General features: G+C 34.7%; 1 protein-coding gene across 1 annotated transcript in view; it reads right to left on the minus strand.

Annotated features, from left to right (window-relative positions):
- The window catches only part of LOC126814728 (probable ATP-dependent RNA helicase DHX35), a 148,520-nt gene continuing 129,041 nt past the window's right edge, over positions 1-19,479 (minus strand). Inside the window, exons 23-25 of the mRNA XM_050540082.2 lie at positions 6,088-6,241; positions 3,245-3,356; positions 1-2,697 (exon numbers count right to left, since the gene is read on the minus strand). Of these exons, the coding sequence (XP_050396039.1) occupies positions 2,659-2,697; positions 3,245-3,356; positions 6,088-6,241 (305 nt within the window). The 3' untranslated portion in view covers positions 1-2,658. The remainder of the gene's footprint in view (positions 2,698-3,244; positions 3,357-6,087; positions 6,242-19,479) is intronic.

Raw genomic sequence — 19,479 nt, forward strand, 5'->3', positions numbered from 1 at the left:
TTAAAAACGTTGATGTGATTTTAATATAAAGTAAATTAGATTTCAGTCCCTGCAGCTGGGAACTGGCATTCTATAAGGCTATCTATATTTTTAAAAAATGAAACATCAACAGAAAAATAACATTTATTCCAGTTTCATATAGAGAAAAGAATATCTTGTTTATCAAACAATAGAAATGGATTTACCAGGAATCTTCCTACACAAAATATTAACTGATTTCCACACAGTCTGATATGACATTTACAAAATTCACAGAACATAATGTCACCAAAATATAATAACCAGCGGTTGCCAGGCAAGATACGCAATCATTTTGCAAGAGATGGATAGAGAATAAGCTTAAAAAAAAAGCGATTTTTCGTACAATCAGGGGCCATATCCCAGAAAATTATGGTCTGAAATGCGCGAATATAGAAATGGACTGAGATATTTGATATAAAAATAAATTTAAAGTTTCGTCAAAATCGGATTAAAATTGTGTACTCTAGAGGGTCCACAACCATGATATACCATATATTTACACTATTTGCATACGAGGGGCGGCCATTTTGTCCAGCAGTTTTGGTCCAATTTTCACATATACCAAATATTTACATGATTTGCTTACAAAGGGCGGCCATTTTTTCTGGCAGTTTTGGTCCGCTTTTTCACGAAATTCGAAGTCAACCATCATTGGGGTGTAAACAGTGATATATTCCAACGTTTTTTTTAAATCGGATAAAAATTGTTACCTTTCAAGTTTTATTAAGATCGGATCAAAATTGTGACCTCTAGATTGGCCATAAGCTAAAAACGTGATTTTTGGTATAATCAGGGGCTATAATCCATGAAGTTTTAATCTGATACATGCTAATCGGATAAAAATTGTGATCTGTAGAGTGTTCACAAACAAATTGTGGACGGACGGACAGGGGCGACGAAAATATACGTCCACATAAAAATGTGGACGTATAAAAAGTCCTAGTTTGAAATGTCCAAACCTTTGCTTAGATATATAGATTTATAGTCCTAACCAAATATTTGTCATTTACTGAGAATTTTCAGACATAATTTAATACATTAAACCCTGGCTAGTTGCAGCCTCATAGTTAATAGGTCTCATACATGATGCAGTGTATGCTTAATCTTATTTACATGATGCAGTGTATGCTTAATCTTATTACAGAGATAAGAGGGGTTTAAACTTCATTTCAGGACTAGCATATGGTCCAATTTTATTTCAACAAATCGCTAGTGTGTACATGTTTTCAGAAGTGGGGGGTGGGGACTCAGAGAAAACCCATGAGGTTGGACAGGCGACAATATTCCTTGTAACATACAAGTTGGGAATCAAAACCACTCCACCTGACTCAAAGACAGGCTTTATGACCTTAAGTACATGCCTTAGACCATTCAGCCACCCAAACCCCCTTACTCTCTTCAGAACATATGATACCATTTGACAACAGATTGATACACATGTATATAAATACTGTATCAAGGTCCAGTACATTAAGATAACATTAATACAATACAGTACATTTAGATAACATTAATACAAATACATGTAATTATGTCGGAAAATGCATTCTCTCAAAAAACTACTAATTCACTGATACATAGTAACATTTGTAGCAATTTTTCATATTTTATCCAAAAGATGATTTCCGCTCTCTGCTGAATACTGGTCTTTTATTTGTCAAGTCAACCAGAAATATTTCATAACACAGCAACTCAATATCTATTTGTGACTATCGTTTTCCTTTTGTTCACACTTGACGGCTACACTAAGGCTGTCCCAAGGCTGAAATTTGGGGTATAACGGCAGTTCTAGTGGGGAAGTGATATGGAGGCCTGGTGGCATAGCACTACCACTTTCGGAGATATATTTCTTAGGGTTCTGATAGTTTTTTGGGTCAATAGGCATGGTTATATTATATCTTCTCATCTTACGAATCGAATCATAGAAGTTTGTTCACCACTGTCATTAATAAAATGGCTATTGAAAAATATGTTTCTTGATTAATAAAATGCATTCCCAAGGTTACAATAACTGGAATATAAACAATATCATCAAATATTTTGGTTAAAGATACATTATGTAAGATTTAGATAAAGAACTAGCCATTCTTGCTATAATAGTTCGAATGTAGATGATGTAAAATGAATAATTTGAAAATTTCATTCAAATTACTCTTTTGCAAGCGAAGATATTAGCCTTTGAAGGTTTGACAGACGTGTGCAATAATTTCAACCACCGTACTGGTTGATCGAAGCTAAGTCTCGGTCCTCCATATTTGATTAAATCAAAGTATCGCTGAACCATTTTAATCTATTTAATATCGGAGAAATCTAATGCCATCGAGCATCGAGAGTTGATTAAGACCTGGATCAGTTAATTAATGTCTAATTAATACTTTAGAAAACATTTCAGGCCTTAAGAAAGACCTGCAATAGGCAGATTTAGCTCTTGCATAATGCATGTTTACTAATGCCAAGTTTTAAAGATTATATATGTTCACAAAAATTGCAGTTTACATCATCCATTGACATCACCATCTTCATTAACCCAGTTGGATCAGAACAGTAGGACGTTAAACCCCATTTCATTTCATTTCCATTGACATTGTACCACCTTTTTTCTAAATTAATTTGAACTTTATATATAAACTGTCTACTTTATCCAGGCTTAAATCTTTTAGCTGCCAATTCTTTTTCCTAAAAAAAAAAAAAAAAAAATAATAAAAAAAAAATTAAATTGAATTATGCTGAAGAAGAGAAAATTCACGGGCATATGTCATGTAAAATAAAATATGTAATATTCTTGTAATTATAAAGATGAATTTTCAAGGTGCTGGTTCACTCACTAGAAGATCTCTGGTTTAAGTCTAGATTTTACATAATTACAATCTAAATATACTATGGTTGATCCAGGAAAATTCTAGAAGTGAAGCAAAAATAAGTTGAGCATGGCAACAGTTACACCAATGATCTTGAGCTCAATGATAATTCTTTTCAAGGCAAAGAGTTATTTTATGAGACTTAAAGGTAGGAACAGGTCCCAACTTACCACCAATTCGAAACCAATTCTATCACATATGTCATTTATTGGGTATTGTCATTTAAATAATAAAATACAATATTAGTATGATTATATACAGGCACATATTCATTCGTCATGCATTTCATATATATATATTGTAATTTGTATATATATCGTAACTTGTGAAATTGTGAATAACGAATGAAGAATATAAACACTAACTGTTCCAAACTGATAAAAGTGTGGTGCTAATTCACACAACCATTCTGGTTTAATAACTGTCACATCACGCATAAAATATTTAGATGTCTGTACAACTTCATTAAATACCACCCTGAAAAAAAAACCAAGATTATACATAGGATTCTATTTTACTTTCAGGTATATATGTGAGCATAGTCCTATTTAAAATTAAATGGGGAGACGTGTTACTGGCTTGCTAACCAGAAGGTACTTGGTTCATTCTTGTGTTCACCCAACAAAATCTGTCAGTGGTATGTGACGGAGGGCTTGGCAAGAACTGTCTAGCCGTTCTGACAGGACAAAAAAAACAAGGTCCTATGTACATTTTGGCATGCACATAAAAGAACCCATGAATGTTGGAATTCAAAATAAGAGTAGTCGTAAGCGCAGCTATCCACGTATAAATTAATTATTTAACATTTTATTATAAAAAAAAAGAAAATATCAACCGTAGATAATCTCCTGGCTTCCGATTGTTGAGAGAAAGAGAGAGCTTGGGTTACGTCCACTCGACACAAACTAGGTAATTTCGGGACTAACATATGGTTCAATATTATTTCAATAATACGCTTGCACGTAGGCGTCTTTAGCAGTGGGAGGAAACCAGAGGACCCAGAGAAAACCCACGTGGTTGGACAGGCGATCCTTCTCCTTGTCACGTACAAGCGGGCAATCGAAACCACCCCACTTGACTCAATGACAGACCTTATGATTGTGAGATGATAGCAGACGAAATGTCTTGAACATGTGAAAACAACATGGCGGGTGAGAAACCTTCTATATACTGTAATATATAGTCAAGCAGTAGTAAGAAGTTTTATTTTAATCTCTTGTATTGTATTGTGGCAAATCTGGTCGCTTCACAAATTTATGAAATCCAAGCCTATGATAAATCTTCATCTTTTATAGTAGGCCAACAAATATCTTAAACAGGTGTTTAATCACAGTTAAAATGACACAGTCAAAGAAAAACAAGTCTGGACACCTGAGCCTTCTGAAGGAATTATCTTTTACAACTAGGAGTATTCATCTATGTAATAAAACAAAGTAACATTTCACTCAGTAATATGATGCTTTTGTTTGTCAATTTCAATGTCAACATCATGTGGTAATCATCAACCATTCTAATATCTTTTGCAAATCGCAATGATACTTCACATATACCGGAAATGAAATGAAATGGGGCTTAACGTCCTACTGTTCTGCTCCTAAACTGGGCTAATGAAGACGGGCATATGCCATACAGTGTGCTATGGGAGAAATTTTGCCCGGCAGCGGCGCCACGGCCTACTCGTATATTGGATTCCAACTGCCAAGGGATCTTTTACGTGCATGTCAATGTGTACACGGGACCTCGATTTTTCATCCCATCCGAACGACTAGACAGCTGTCCTTGTCTGGCCCTCTGTACTGCATCACTGACAAGGGGAAACCACGCCAGAAAATCTGGATGAACTTTCTCGGCCAATGCAGGGATCGAACACCCGACCTCCAGGCTAGCGAACCAGCCTTTTACCCACATATACCGGCCGGTACTACATGTGAAAGATTTTTAGACTTTAGTTGGAATAGATCTTGCTCCACCATTAAACGAAATACCAATACAGATCTTCTCAATTCCGCACTATATTTTGATCTTAAAAAGATTACCTCCCTAACTCCCCAATACAGATCTTCTCAATTCCGCACTATATTTTGATCTTAAAAAGATTACCTCCCTAACTCCCCAAGTCAGTTGACTTCAAAATCAAGTAGGAAAACTGGATAAGAACAAACGTATGATTTTATATTTGTACTTCTCAATTTCTACCTGTAGATGTTTTGAAACTAAATAACATTGTGACAAAATTGAAAATAAAGCAATTTTCTTTTTTCTTTTTTTATAGATAAAAAAATATATTCTTCAATATAGAATTTAGAATCATGCATCATGGAATAAAGATACGTTGCCAGGTAACAAAATATACGCCCAAAGCGGCTAAACCGTCTGAGCAGTCCACAAGGGTTGTCGCATATTTAATCTTTCGTAGGTAATTTACAAGACAATTTCATACAGATCAGATTATAATTTTTGTCATTTGAGGGTTTACAACTGAAACAAGAGCCTTAACTCTGTAAATAATTTACAGAAATCGTTAAAATTTGACAGGCTTTTTCATTTTACTAATTTAAATAATGCATATAAATTTCATACAGATCGGATGATAACTTTTATCATTCAAACATTCACAAAGTTCAACAAAATAGAACAAGGACCATAACTCCAAAGGAAATTAATGGAAATTATTGAAATTAAATAGGTTTCTTCATCTCAATAATGTAAACAACATATATAATTTCAAAACAATCAGATGATAAATGCAGAATATAAAGTGTTCACAATAAATTTCAATGCGGGTGTATAAAAAAATATATGCTATTGTCTAAAATATCATGGTTCAATATCTTTCATATCCAATACAATTGGTTTTCTTTATCTGGAATTTGCATTTAGCTTCAGACAACTAGAATAATTGACATAGTTTAGTTTATTTTCACAGTTTGGTTTTTTACCCATTCATTTGCACATACGGTATTTAACCAGCTGACTGCAATCCCATTGGTCAAGTATTTAAAACGTAATAACTGAACTTCTATTTTATTGATTTGATAACTTGAAATAAATAGACATTTTACTAGTAATTTCCGTGTATATTTAATTAGCCAACTTCAAACTGTGAAACACGGAAGGATCTCATCCAAAATTGGTCTGTTGACTCAGATGGAACATTATCGCCATCAGCACATTGTTTAAAATCAAATGTATAAAATTGTATGTTTACCATTTTGGAGGAATTTCTGGGAAGAGTACAGACGTTGGATGAATATGTAAAGTTTGATCATCGCGAACTGTTCGATATTCACCAGTATAATGTAACTTAGCAGCATTAGCAAAAAATCCAGCAGTTATACAGCGTCTAATAGCTTCAACATTTTCTGAAAAAAAAATAAAAATAACAAATTAAAAAATGCCTACCCTGTGCACAAAAAATATATTCTAATCCCAAACTTTGAATGTACAAGTGAGTTGGGAGAGAGGTAGAAGGACCCATGCCCTGCAACCAACACCAATAAATTTCGCACAAAGATGTAGTTAAAACAATTTTAGAAAAGTAAATTTCAATAGAAGCCATGATAACACTGTAAAATTACCAATTTAGTTATATTGGAAGGTTTATAAGGATCAAATCAACTCTTGTCAATAAAAACGATTAAAAATGTTGAAAGTAGCAAGTAGTGTGGGATGATCACAAAAGAATTGTCATCAAAAAGCCAAAATAATATGGCGGATGATATACTTTGTTCCTATTTTATAGTCAATATTAATTTTAATCCCTTCAAGTGCTTGTGCATATAAGGACATCTTTTGGAAAGAAATGAAATGAGGTTTAACGTCCTACTGTCTTTTATTACTATGAGTGTGCTATGAGGGAAATTTTGTCTGAACAGCAGTGCTATGTCAAGGGTTATTTTACGTGAATGCCAATGCAAATACTGTACGTTGTCCTTTGCCAGGCACTCCATCCTACACCACTGACAAGTGGGAACCATGCCAGAAAATCCAGATGAACTTTCTCAGACAATATACTGGAATCGAACACGGGACATCCAAGTTAGCAGGCCAACATCTTATTCACCGAGCCACTGTGCCCCCCCCTTAAACTCCTACACTAGAATCTTACCCTGTATTTATGAGAGAGAGAGAAAGAGAGAGAGGGAGAGAGAGAGAGAGAGAGAGAATTTGGGTTTAATGTCTACTTGACACAACCTATCTAATTTCGGGACTAACATATGGTTCAATTTTATTTCAATAATTCGCTTGCATGTAGGGGTCTTTAGCAGTGGGAGGAAACCAGAGAAAACCCACGAGGTTGGACAGGTGACCCTACTCCTTGTCATGTACAAGCGGGGAATTAAAACCACGCACTCAATGACAGACCTTACGATACAACGCACACGCACTAACCATTCGGCCATCCACCATCCCGACTAATTAAGGCATATAGTTTCATTATATCAATACTTTGACTGACTTCGATAATGAACATTTTCTGCTCAGGGAATTTAGTCAAGGTGTTGATGTAATGAAACTATACACAAAGTTTCATCACTCTCACATAAATAGAACCAAAGTTATCGTGTCCCAAAGCATTAACCAATCAAATTACATTAAGCAGAAAATGCTCATCTTCACACCTGATCAAGGCATTCACCTCATGAACGCCTACACCAAGTTTGAACATTCTACAACAATAGAAGGAGAGTTATTGTGTTCAAAGGCTCAACCAATCAAATCGCTTCTCTCTGCTTACCCTACGCAGAAAATGCTCATCTTCGAACTCCTTCAAGTCAATCGCCTAATAAACACCTACACTACGTTTGAACATTTTAGCTCAATTAGGAGAGTTATTGTGTCCCAAAAAGTGTGACAGACGGACGGACGGACAGACAGACAGACAAACGACATACCCATTTTAATAGTCCCCTGCTATTGTGGAAAGGTGGGGGACAAAGAGGGGAAAAGAAAGAACTCAAATGGAATATGGTTAATCATCCCATCGACACAATACTTTGGTCATATGTTAATTTTATTTCAATGGATAAGTGTGCAACAAATGGAGGAATTTTACCCTCAACGCAAGCATTTGCATCTACACCTCTTCCATTCTCAACTGCCAGGGTTTCTTTTTCCTGCATACCAATGTGTACACAGGTGATCTTGTTTTTTGTGCCATCCAAATGACTAAATACATTTGCCTTGTTAGACGTGCATGCCAATGTGTACACAGGTGGATCTTGTTTTTGTGGCATCCAAATGACTAAACACATTAATTTTGCCTTGTTAGCCTTGCATGGACCACACAGGAATTTATCATATAAGGTATGAAAATGACGATGACAAACTGCACTGAGATGACCTTCGCCTTGAGAAACATGAAAAACCATTTAGATGAGTATTGATTGAGTATCTCTAATTGCTTATCTTCAATAACAAAACAAAGCAAAACAATATCATGATTAATTCAAAGAAACCCCAAAATAAAAATTTCAGATTTTTTTATTTTCTATTTCATATATCTTGTAACAATTGTTCCTCAATATATTTCACTAAATTTGTTATATGAGGCAAAAAACAAAAGATGTAGCAATGGAAACTGTAACTTAATCTTTATTAATTCCTTTGCTTGCATCCGATTACACAATTTGCCATATTTCTTGTCAGGTTTATAAACAAATAGAGTGATTTGTTACCAGTTTATAATAAAATGAACACAATGTAATGTACATTTTATGTGCTTTCTAAAGTCTGATTTGAATAATTCTCATCTCACTATTACAGTAGAGTAAGTTAAACATGCATTATGCAAGAGCTAAATCTGCCTATTACAGTTCTTTCTTTAGGCCTTAAATGTTATCTAAATTATTAATTAGACATTAATTAACTTATCCAGACCATAATCAACTCTCGATGGCCTACGATATTTATTGGATTGGAATCCGATCTGCTACTCAATGCTCATTGATGATTAAATCTATGGAAGACCAAATGGGACAATATTCATGATTCTTGTTTCTACATTCCAGTTTGAACATTTTAGACACGAACGCAACATTCTAAACTAATGATTCTTGTTTCTACATTCTTATGTCAACATTTCATGCACAAAATCAACATTTTAAACAAAAAATTGACTTTATGTTTCATTTTCGGCGTTTTATCGGTAACTTTTATGTATCATTAAATATTAAAATTAAAAAATAATTTCCTAATTTTACATGACAAAGAAATCAATTCATTGGATTTTGAAAGTATCTAAAAAAAAATCTGGAATTTAAACTCTTATGAAAATATTTTCTACGTTTCAAAAAGTCTTGAAGTTAAAATCTTGAAATGAAAATGTCCAGAAAAATATAATGAATTATCAACATTATTACACCAGAGGGCGTTAGCGTATTTGTACAACTTTGATACAGACTATAGATTAGAAATCAAAAGTAGACTTTTCCATGAGTGGAAGTGGGCCCCTGTTGTGTTTACAGTAATTAGTTGCATGAAACAGAAATTAAGCTCGAGATATAATAACAATACAAATAACTTCTATAATTTAAACAGCTAGAACAATTAGGACAAAGGCCTTTCTTACATATTCGCTGTTATTTGTTTACTTTTTCATATGTTTACAAATTAGACCTACACGTGTTTCGAATATGGCAAAAATGGATGATAATGCTGTGTTTTGAATGGAATCTATTCACTGTTATTTCTTGAAGTTAAAATCTTGAAATGAAAATGTCCAGAAAAATATAATGAATTATCAACATTATTACACCAGAGGGCGTTAGCGTATGTGTACAACTTTGATACAAACTATAGATTTATCATTCATTTTTGCCACATTCGAAACACGCGTAGGTCTAATTTGCAAACACTATCCTATAGTTATAGTTATTCATTATATTTTTCTGGACATTTTCATTTCAAGATTTTAACTTCAAGACTTTTTTTTTAGATACTTTCAGAAACCAATGAGTTGAGAAATTAAGAAATTATTTTTTAATTTTAATATTTAATGATATATAAAAGTTACCGATAAAACGCCGAAAATGAAACATAAAGTCAATTTTTTGTTTAAAATGTTGATTTTGTGCATGAAATGTTGACATAAGAAGGTAGAAACAAGAATCATTAGTTTAGAATGTTGCGTTCATGTCTAAAATGTTCAAACTGGAATGTAGAAACAAGAATCATGAATATTGTCCCATTTGGTCTTCCATATAAATCAAACGAGAGCATCGCTAACGCTGCAATATACGTCCACATTCCTGCTTTGATTGATATGGTACTTTTTAAAATGAAGAGAATGAAATATGAAATGCCTGTAATATGACAAGAAGCAAAGAAGGCAAAAAAGTGGGTGTGACACTGCCCCAGGGGATCGGGCATTCACCAAAATAAATAGTTGCTGTCTTTACGGTATAAGGAATAAATATGCAAAGTTCCAAGATGATCCATTCAGAATTGCAGCCTGCAGACGATAAATACAAAAAAATGGGTGTGGCTCTATCCCTAGGGGTGGGACAATCACCAAAAAACAATAGGGGTCATCCTTAGGGTATAAGAAATAGGTATGGAAAGTTTCTAAAGGATCTGTTAAGAATTGCTGCCTGTAGGCAAAACACAAGACACATACAAATTTGGTCATCCTTAGGGTATAAGAAATAAATATGAAAATTTTTCAAAACGATTGATTAAGAATTGTGGCCTATAAGCAACACACACAAAAAAAAGAAAATGGGTGTGGTTCTGCCCCTGGGAGTTGGGCATGCACCAAAAACAATAGGGATGTTCCTTAGGGTAAAAGGAATAAATATACAAAGTTTCAAGATGATAAGCCAAGACATGCGACCTGTAGATGACAAACAAACAAATACAAGAAATGGGCAAGGCTTGGCCCCTTGGGGTTGGGCATGCACCAAAAACAATAGGGATCATCCTTTGGGTATAACGAATGAGTATGTAAAGTTTCAAGATGATCACTTAAGAATTGCGGCCTGTAGGCGACCCACATACACGCTCACACACACACACACACTCACACACAGACAGGGGCGACAGCAATATACATAATGTGGACGTATAAAAATGGATAATCGAGACTATGTTTTTTATCGTACCAACTTTAGTAATGATGATCGAGGCAAGGCCTAAAATTCAATTGCTAAATTCTTGGTTCAGAGTGGATCAATTTGACTGAAAATCAATAGGCTTCTTTGTCTCATGACCTTAAACACTGTGTATAAATTTAAAGTCAATTGGATATTAACTTTGGCCTTTAGAGCGTCCACAAGATTTTTTGAAGTGATCAAGGGCCATAACTCTGGCAGTAATTATCGGAAATCGTTGAAAATCAATAGGCTTCTTCGTCTCATGACCCTAAACACTGTGTATAAATTTAAAGTCAATCGGTTATTAACTTTGGCCTTTAGAGCATCCAAAAGATTTTTTGAAGTGATCAAGGGCCATAACTCTGGCAGTAATTATTGGAAATCGTTGAAAATCAATAGGCTTCTTCGTCTCATGACCTCAAACACTGTGTATAAATTTAAGGTCACAAGATTTTTCAAAGTGATCAAGGGCCATAACTCTGGCAGTAATTATCGGAAATCGCTGAAAACTTTAGTAATGATGATCGAGGCAAGGCCTAAAATTCAATTGCTAAATTCTTGGTTCAATGTGGATCAATTTGACTGAAAATCAATAGGCTTCTTCGTCTCAAGACCTTAAACACTGTGTATAAATTTTAAGTCAATCAGATATTAACTTTAGCCTCTAGAGCGTTCTCAAGCAATTGTGGACCCCGGCCCAACGGACGGACGGGGGCGACGACAATTTACGACCACATTTCAATGTGGGCGTATAAAAAGTAAAAAATCACTTTCTATAAACGTGTACCAATTATTACTGCAAACCTTTAAATATTTGATAATATTCATCCATTTTTGTGAAGAAAATCCATGAATTATTCATTTTATCAAAAAAGCACATGTTGTATTTCTATCCAGTTTGTTGAAACACAATACATAACATGACAGCCCTTCTCTTTGGTCTGCTGTGTGGTCCAAGAGATGATAAAGATTCCATGTGTGCCGGGATTACCAAATGTTTACATTGTAGCTATTTTGGATAGCCTCGTTAGTTTCTCTGCAATACTGTTATGTACTAGTTAATTGAGTGTAATACATTTTGCGCGTTCTGACATAATGTAGTTAAAAACAAAGTCATCAGTATCAAATGGTTTTGGATTCCTCTCTCTTTATATTTATTTGGATTCAGTGACATAATATAGCTGTGTTTGTCACCAGACAATTTACAGTAACAAATTTAGAGCTCTGCTTAATCCCGATTGTGTTATGTCGTGTACTGGTTGTTGATCAGCCATAATTTGACGGCAATACTATATACCGGAAAACACAGGAAAACAACCGAAAAACACCATTTTATACTGAATACCGGAAAATGCCGGAAAAACACTAAATACCGGAAAACACACTAAATACCGGAAAATACCCTAAATAGGTAACCCGGAGACTGGAACCCTAAATAGGTAACCGGGAGCCTGGTCCTCTGTGTGCCTGGGTTAGGGTTGGGGTTAGGGTTAGTTTCCGGTTTATAGTATAGCCCTTCTCTGGATTACCTATTTAGGGTGGTTTCCGTTATTTATTGTGTTTTCCGGTATTTAGTGTTTTTCCGGTGTTTTCCGGTATTCAGAAAAACATGGTGTTTTCTGGTAGTTTTCCGGTTGTTTTCCAGTGTTTTCCGGTATATAGTATAGCCCATAATTTGAGACAGTAATTTGTGCTGAGTATGGCAATGTTTGAGTGGGATTAGGTCTAATCAAACGAATCACTGCGAGGAGTATGCATCATTAGACTATTGTCTAAAACCATTAACAACTTACACTATTCCAATCAAAATATTTGTCAACATTTCTTATCTTGTTTATTTCTTTATTTAACAAGCCAACAGTGAGGCTGATGTCCCCCCCCCCCCCTGCCGAAATCCCCTCAACAAAATAGATAACACATATTAATTAATTGCACATTTATCTTTTTCAAAAGTATCAAGTAATCAAACTGATTATCTATGCTTAGTCTAAGCATAAAATGTTCACTCAGGTTTTGAAGTACCTGGTAGTGAGTGAAACTAAACACTAACTTTAGTAATGATGATCGAGGCTAGGCGGAAATTTCAATCGCTTAGTTCTCGGTTCATAGTGGATCAATTTGAATGAAATTTTCAGCAAATTGCTTTTACATTATCTAGTTTCTAATTATTACAGTGAGAACTGCTAACTCGTTATTGAATCTCCCATAACGTTTCTTTAATTATCTAATCAATTCAGTATATTATCAACAATAATCGGGATGAGTAATAGTTATATACTCATATAGTTATAGAAATTTGAAAATCATTCACCATATCTTGATATCCGATTGGGCATATTCCTGGTTGGACGTTTGGACGTTTGGAAAATAGTGCAGGACATGTTTGGCATATATAGGCGAAATAGCATCCATGGTTTATCTATATAGCCAGGACTTCATTCTTAGTAGCATACACTGCGACTTGTGACCATTTGTCGATATATAATAAGTTATGACTGCTTTGAGAGATAATTTATAAAGAAATTGATTCATACACTACCTTGTTTTCCCAAGAGTTGATTAAACTTTTGAACACATTATTATCAAGCATAAAATACCCCCCCCCCCAAAAAAAAAAAAAAAAAATTATCTTAGTTATTAATAAATATGTTATTATTAATGAAGAAACTGCTGGGAGCATTAATCAAAATGGCTTTGAAAAGATAGAAACATTTTAGTCCTGAGGAGTTAATTAAAGATTTGCTGAACTCCAGGTATAAAAGATATATCCATGACTATAATACAGATTGTTATTGAAGAATATCTCTGAACCAATTAATTCTGTCAGGAACTAAATACAATACCGAAAACAGCTGAATTAGTTTCAGTGATTTTGAACATATATTGGGTACTGTTAAACAGCATATTTTCCACTAGTGAAAATAATAATTCTCGGTGTAAATGAAGCTTAAAGAAGGCTATATTTAGTATACGGGTATATCTTCAGTGTAGGCTATGTTTAGTATCTAGTATATATAAATGTAGCTTATAAGGTTTTATTTTATGATCAGTAGTGGAATACCATGTTTTATCAGTGAAATAAAAGTGTTATTCCACTGGCTAGCAGTAGTCCATGTTGTTTTTACCTAAAATGATTGTAAAATCATAAAATAAATAGAACATTTGTCGTTTTGTCGTGAATAACATATTTTATTTCATCTCTAAGCAAGAAAACGTTTATATTTCACTCATGCTACGCATTCGTGAAAATATAAGTTTTCTTGCTTCTCGATGAAATAAAATATGTTATTCACGACAAAACGACAAATATCCTCTATATAATTAGTACCTATCCTCAGTGTTAATGTAGCTTATGGTAAGCTAGATTTAGTACCTATTCTCAGTGTAAATGTAGCTTATAGTAGGCTAGATTTAGTACCTAGTATTATGACCTGTACATCGAACGGAAAACATAGTTAACTTAAAGGCTCAATACCACTCTTGTTGTAACTGAATAATATGTCCCAATCGTTATTCTGGTCAACAAATTGTACTATTTTAAATATTTCAATTAATTGATGATACAAATTTCATCTTAACACACCTTATTTAAAAATTTTGAAAAATTCAACACAATGGTTTGAAACGTCTAACGTAAACCTTTTCAAATGAAACTTCGATTTAAAAATATTTTCAAACCGTCTGGACAAGTAAAATAGGATGTAATGGATAATTTACACAACAGGTAAGACACTTAAACATCTAGTACTTAGATAGAGATATTATTTATTTTCTGGACCTTTTAATCCAGCAAGAGTGTTATTGTCCCTTTAAAGGTTACATATATTGGGTACTGTTAAACAGCATATTTTCCACTAGTGAAAATAATAATTCTCGGTGTAAATGAAGCTTAAAGAAGGCAGAGGATATTCGCCATTCGAATGGCAAAGAGTTATTCGCCATTCGTTTACATTATTTGCCATTCGTTTTCGTTATTTGCCATTCTTTTTTTTAAATCGATATTCTCTGTCCTATCACGATGTCTGGTCGAGGGGTAATGCTACCAACCACTTCGTTTTCGTTATTTGCCATTCTTTTTTTTAAATCGATATTCTCTGTCCTATCACGATGTCTGGTCGAGGGGTAATGCTACCAACCACTTAAAATAGTTTAACTTCGTCCTACAAAATGCACATACATCATTTTCGTTGCAGTAAAAATGCGAAAATAACTACTACAACAAACGTTGTTTGACACCGTGCCATTGGAGGTCTATTTATAGCCTAGCGGTGACTACCCGAAAACGTACCATACTTTATGACCTGTCTTTGAAAGGTTTAAATAAGACAAAATAGTTTTATTCAAATATATGGATTGGAAATAAACAGTGGTTGAAAATGAAAGGTTCGGGTAGATAAAAAAAAAATGAAATAAAATCCTGCTGCTAAATATGAAAAATAAAAACGAATGGCACAAAAAGACCAGAGATGTGTACAGTAAGATAATAATAAAATACTTCATATTTTTACCTGTCTATCTTTGGTAATGTTTTATTTTATGTTTATATTCACTGTATACCCTGATGGGACACACATCATGGAGAGAGAGAGAGAGAGAGAGAGAGAGAGAGAGAGAGAGTCGGTTCGTCATAGTCCATTCGAAACAAACTAGGTAATTTCTGGACTAACATATGGCTCAATTTTATTTTAATAATTCACTTGCGCATAGAGCTCTTTAGCAGTGGGAGGACCCGGAGAAAACCCCCGAGATTGGACAGACGGCCTTACTCCTTGTCACGTTCACGTACAAGCGCGAAATCAAAACCACGCTACTTGACTATATAACAGCTTCTGATCCAAAGCGCACGCGTTAATCCCCCTCCCCCCACCAGACATATTTGGGGCATGCTAAAGTGGGGCACGGTGGCTCAGTCAGCAAGACGTTGGCTGGTGATTCCGGCCGAAAAAGTTCATATGGAGTTTCTGGCGTGGTTGCAAAGGACGACGTATAGTCGTTTGGCTGAGACGAAAAATCGATGTCGTTAAACCCCATTGCATTTCTTAACATGGGAAGGGTGTGGCACTTTGTTGGTTCAGCACTTAATGATCTACTCTATTTTGCAAAATGATACAAGGACAGAGAATATCGATTTAATAAAAGGGCAGCAGATAACGAAAACAGATGGCGAAATACTCTTTGTCATCCGGATGGCGAATTAGTCTGATGATCATACCCGGTGTTGGATGAGAATGTTCATATGTATTGTTCGGCATGGTTTTCGCGGTGTCCTCTGGTTTCCTCCCACGACTAAAGACCCATACGCACAAGCGACTCCAGAAGAATTTTCTGAGGAAGAACAAAGTAGAATAAAAGTTGCTATTTGTTAGAAGTCAAACTTAAACAGTTTGTGACATTCTAATTTCAGTTTCGGCGTGGTTTCGATTCACTTGTTGTACGTGACAAGGAGTAGGGTTGCCTGTCCAACCCCATTGGTTTTCTCCGGGTCCTACTACTGCTAACGTCTAAAGACCCCTACCCTTAAAAATTATTCAAATAAAAAAAATGGAACCCTATGTGTTAGTCCTGAAATGACCCTCTCTCTCTCATTCCTGTTTTATATGAGGGAAATTTTGCCCGGATACGCCCATGTATACACGGGTCCTCTTTTTTTGTCCCATCCGGGCAACTACACAGCTGTCCTTGTCAGGCTCTCCGTCCTGCACCACTGACAAGGGGAAATAGCCCAAACAAATTAAGATCATGCCTAAAAAATATATCGTTTAGGGCACACAGAGACGCGGCACGTGAAGCCGGTCGCTTCAACAAACATTCATGATTCCCGAAAAAAATGTCACTGTGTATTAAACTGACTTTAAATGTTCTAAATTTTATGCCGAATTTTAATCCCTTAGTCAATTTAAAAGAAATTACGATCTCATCCCTGTCTGGTACGCCTATGTGAGTAGATGTAAATGAATTATATGTTTGACAATAAAACACACGATTGAGAAAGAAATGTAGGCTATGAGTAGCAAATGAATACAGGATGGCAATAAAGAAATGGCGGGGGGGGGGGGGGGGCAAGTGTTAGCACGTGTGCGCTGTATCATAAGGTCTGTCATAGAGGTCTCGCTCTCTCTCTTTCTAGTTTGAAATGGAAGGTATAAATAGAAATATACGGGTGGCAAATATAACACGCAGTTGGAAATGAAATGTATTGGTAGGAAATGAAATATACGAATAGTATATAGATAGAACATGCGGTTGGCAATGAAATAATATGGGTAGCCTACTCCGGGTGGTAGGCGGGCGGGCAGGCAGATCAGCTAGAACAATTTCAATAAGCCTCTGCTGCTTTTGCAGGAATGAAATTAGATTAAGTTTGTATTTTATCTACTTTGTGATAAACAAAAGTGCAAAGAAATGCGTTTTCAGTGTATTCAAAATTTCACAGAATATGGAACTTTTCACATGTGTGCTACTTCCATCTACACACGATATCGGTTTCGCTGTCTACGCTTCGCTGTGTACGAAGGTATTCATATGCACTATGAAGCTTCAAAAAACAAATGACAATTAAAAAGGGATTCTGGGTCTGTATTTTGAATAAAAGCACAAACAATCTGCAAGAATGTTAGGTTTATTATATAAAACGAATGGCGAATAACCATCCTTATGGCTCTAGGCTATTCGCAATTCGAATGGCGAATATCCACTCCGCTTAAAGAAGGCTATATTTAGTGTACCGGTATATCTTCAGTGTAGGCTATGTTTAGTATCTAGTATATATAAATGTAGCTTATATAAGGTTATAATTAGTACCTATCCTCAGTGTAAATGTAGCTTATAGTAGGCTATATTTAGTACCTGTTCTCAGTGTAAATGTAGCTTATATAAGGATATATTAGTACATATATAGGCCCAGCGTAAATGTAGCTTATATAAGGCTATATTTAATACCTATTTTCAGTGTAAATGTAGCTTATAGTAGGCTATATTTAGTACCAATCCCCAGTGAAAATGTAGCTTATAGTAGGCTATATTTAGTACCTATTCTCAGTGTAAATATAGCTTATAGTAGGCTAGATTTAGTACCTATCCTCAGTGTAAATGTAGCTTATAGTAGGCTTTATTCAGTATCTATCCTAAGTGTTAATGTAGCTTATCCTCAGTGTAAATGTAGCTTATAGTAAGCTATATTTAGTACCTATCCTCAGTGTTAATGTAGCTTATTTAGTACCTATCCTCAGTGTTAATGTAGCTTATTTAGTACCTATCCTCAGTGTTAATGTAGCTTATAGTGGGCTATATTTAGTTGTAGCTTATAGTGGGCTACATTTAGTACCAATCTCCAGTGTAAATATAGCTCATAGTAGCTATATTTAGTATCTATCCTCAGTGTAAATGTAGCTTATAGTAGGCTATATTTAGTGGAGTCATTACAAACTGTTAGGCAGACAGAATGTCAGGGGCATTAACTCTGGAACTGATCTGAGAAAATCACAGTGAATCTATACAGACCATCTTTACCCAACAGATAATCATTGAAGATTTTGTAAAAATCGTTGAAAAGTGTCTGGGGTCATTACAAGTGCATTTTTTTATCGAAAGGGGCAATAACATTTCTATACAATTCCTGAAAATCAGATGAGTGTTATTTTGACCATAGACAAAAGTACTTTTACTAAAAATTTATTCAAATTGGCCTTTTTAAAGAGAACATTAGTTTCTATTGACTTCACGCCACAATTGTTAGGTGTCTTATCATTATTAACTAACAGGCTGCACCAGTAATTCTAAATTACTATCTAATATTCTACAGTCCTTATTTAAAGCCTTAATCTATGCTAATTATAAATGCGGATTGTCATTTGCTTTTGGATTAATATTCTTTTTTGCGATTCAACCATCACAACATTTTACTATGATTTGTACTATCACGGAAGTAAAAATTACCATTCTTTTTTCAAAATGAAAAAATGACAACCGAAAGTCAAAAGAAGATGCCATGACCCTGTTAGCGATTCCAAGAGTCTCATAGATCAAACTAATGCCATTACCACTCTCCCAAGTGCTACTTATGGTTAAAATATGCAAATAACGACTTTCATTTGCATCACCACATCTACATACGTAATGATGATTATCCTATTTGAGAGTCTCCTATGAAAGATGACCAATTTTCTAAACTAATACAAAATCATTAACAATAACTACTCTCTTTTAGCCTTCAAACTCTATGAAACTCAATTGAATAAATAGAATAAATTCTGAGAAACCAGGCCACCTCATTCCATAACAGTCTTTATGATCTACAGTCCATTCTTAAAGTACCGTAGTTAGTATGTCCATTTAATCTCTAGGATATTCTAAATTCAAGGACATTGCCTCCACAATATTCTTTGGATAGAGGAATAAGTGTATTACATCATAAAATGACAGCCTATAGTTATTCCTTCTTTGATTGGCATTTAGTACTTGAACATATTAACACAAGGTACAATTTTATGGATACACAATTACTGAGT

The sequence above is a fragment of the Patella vulgata genome, chromosome 3, assembly GCF_932274485.2.
Source record: "Patella vulgata chromosome 3, xgPatVulg1.2, whole genome shotgun sequence".
NCBI classification, from domain to species: domain Eukaryota; kingdom Metazoa; phylum Mollusca; class Gastropoda; family Patellidae; genus Patella; species Patella vulgata.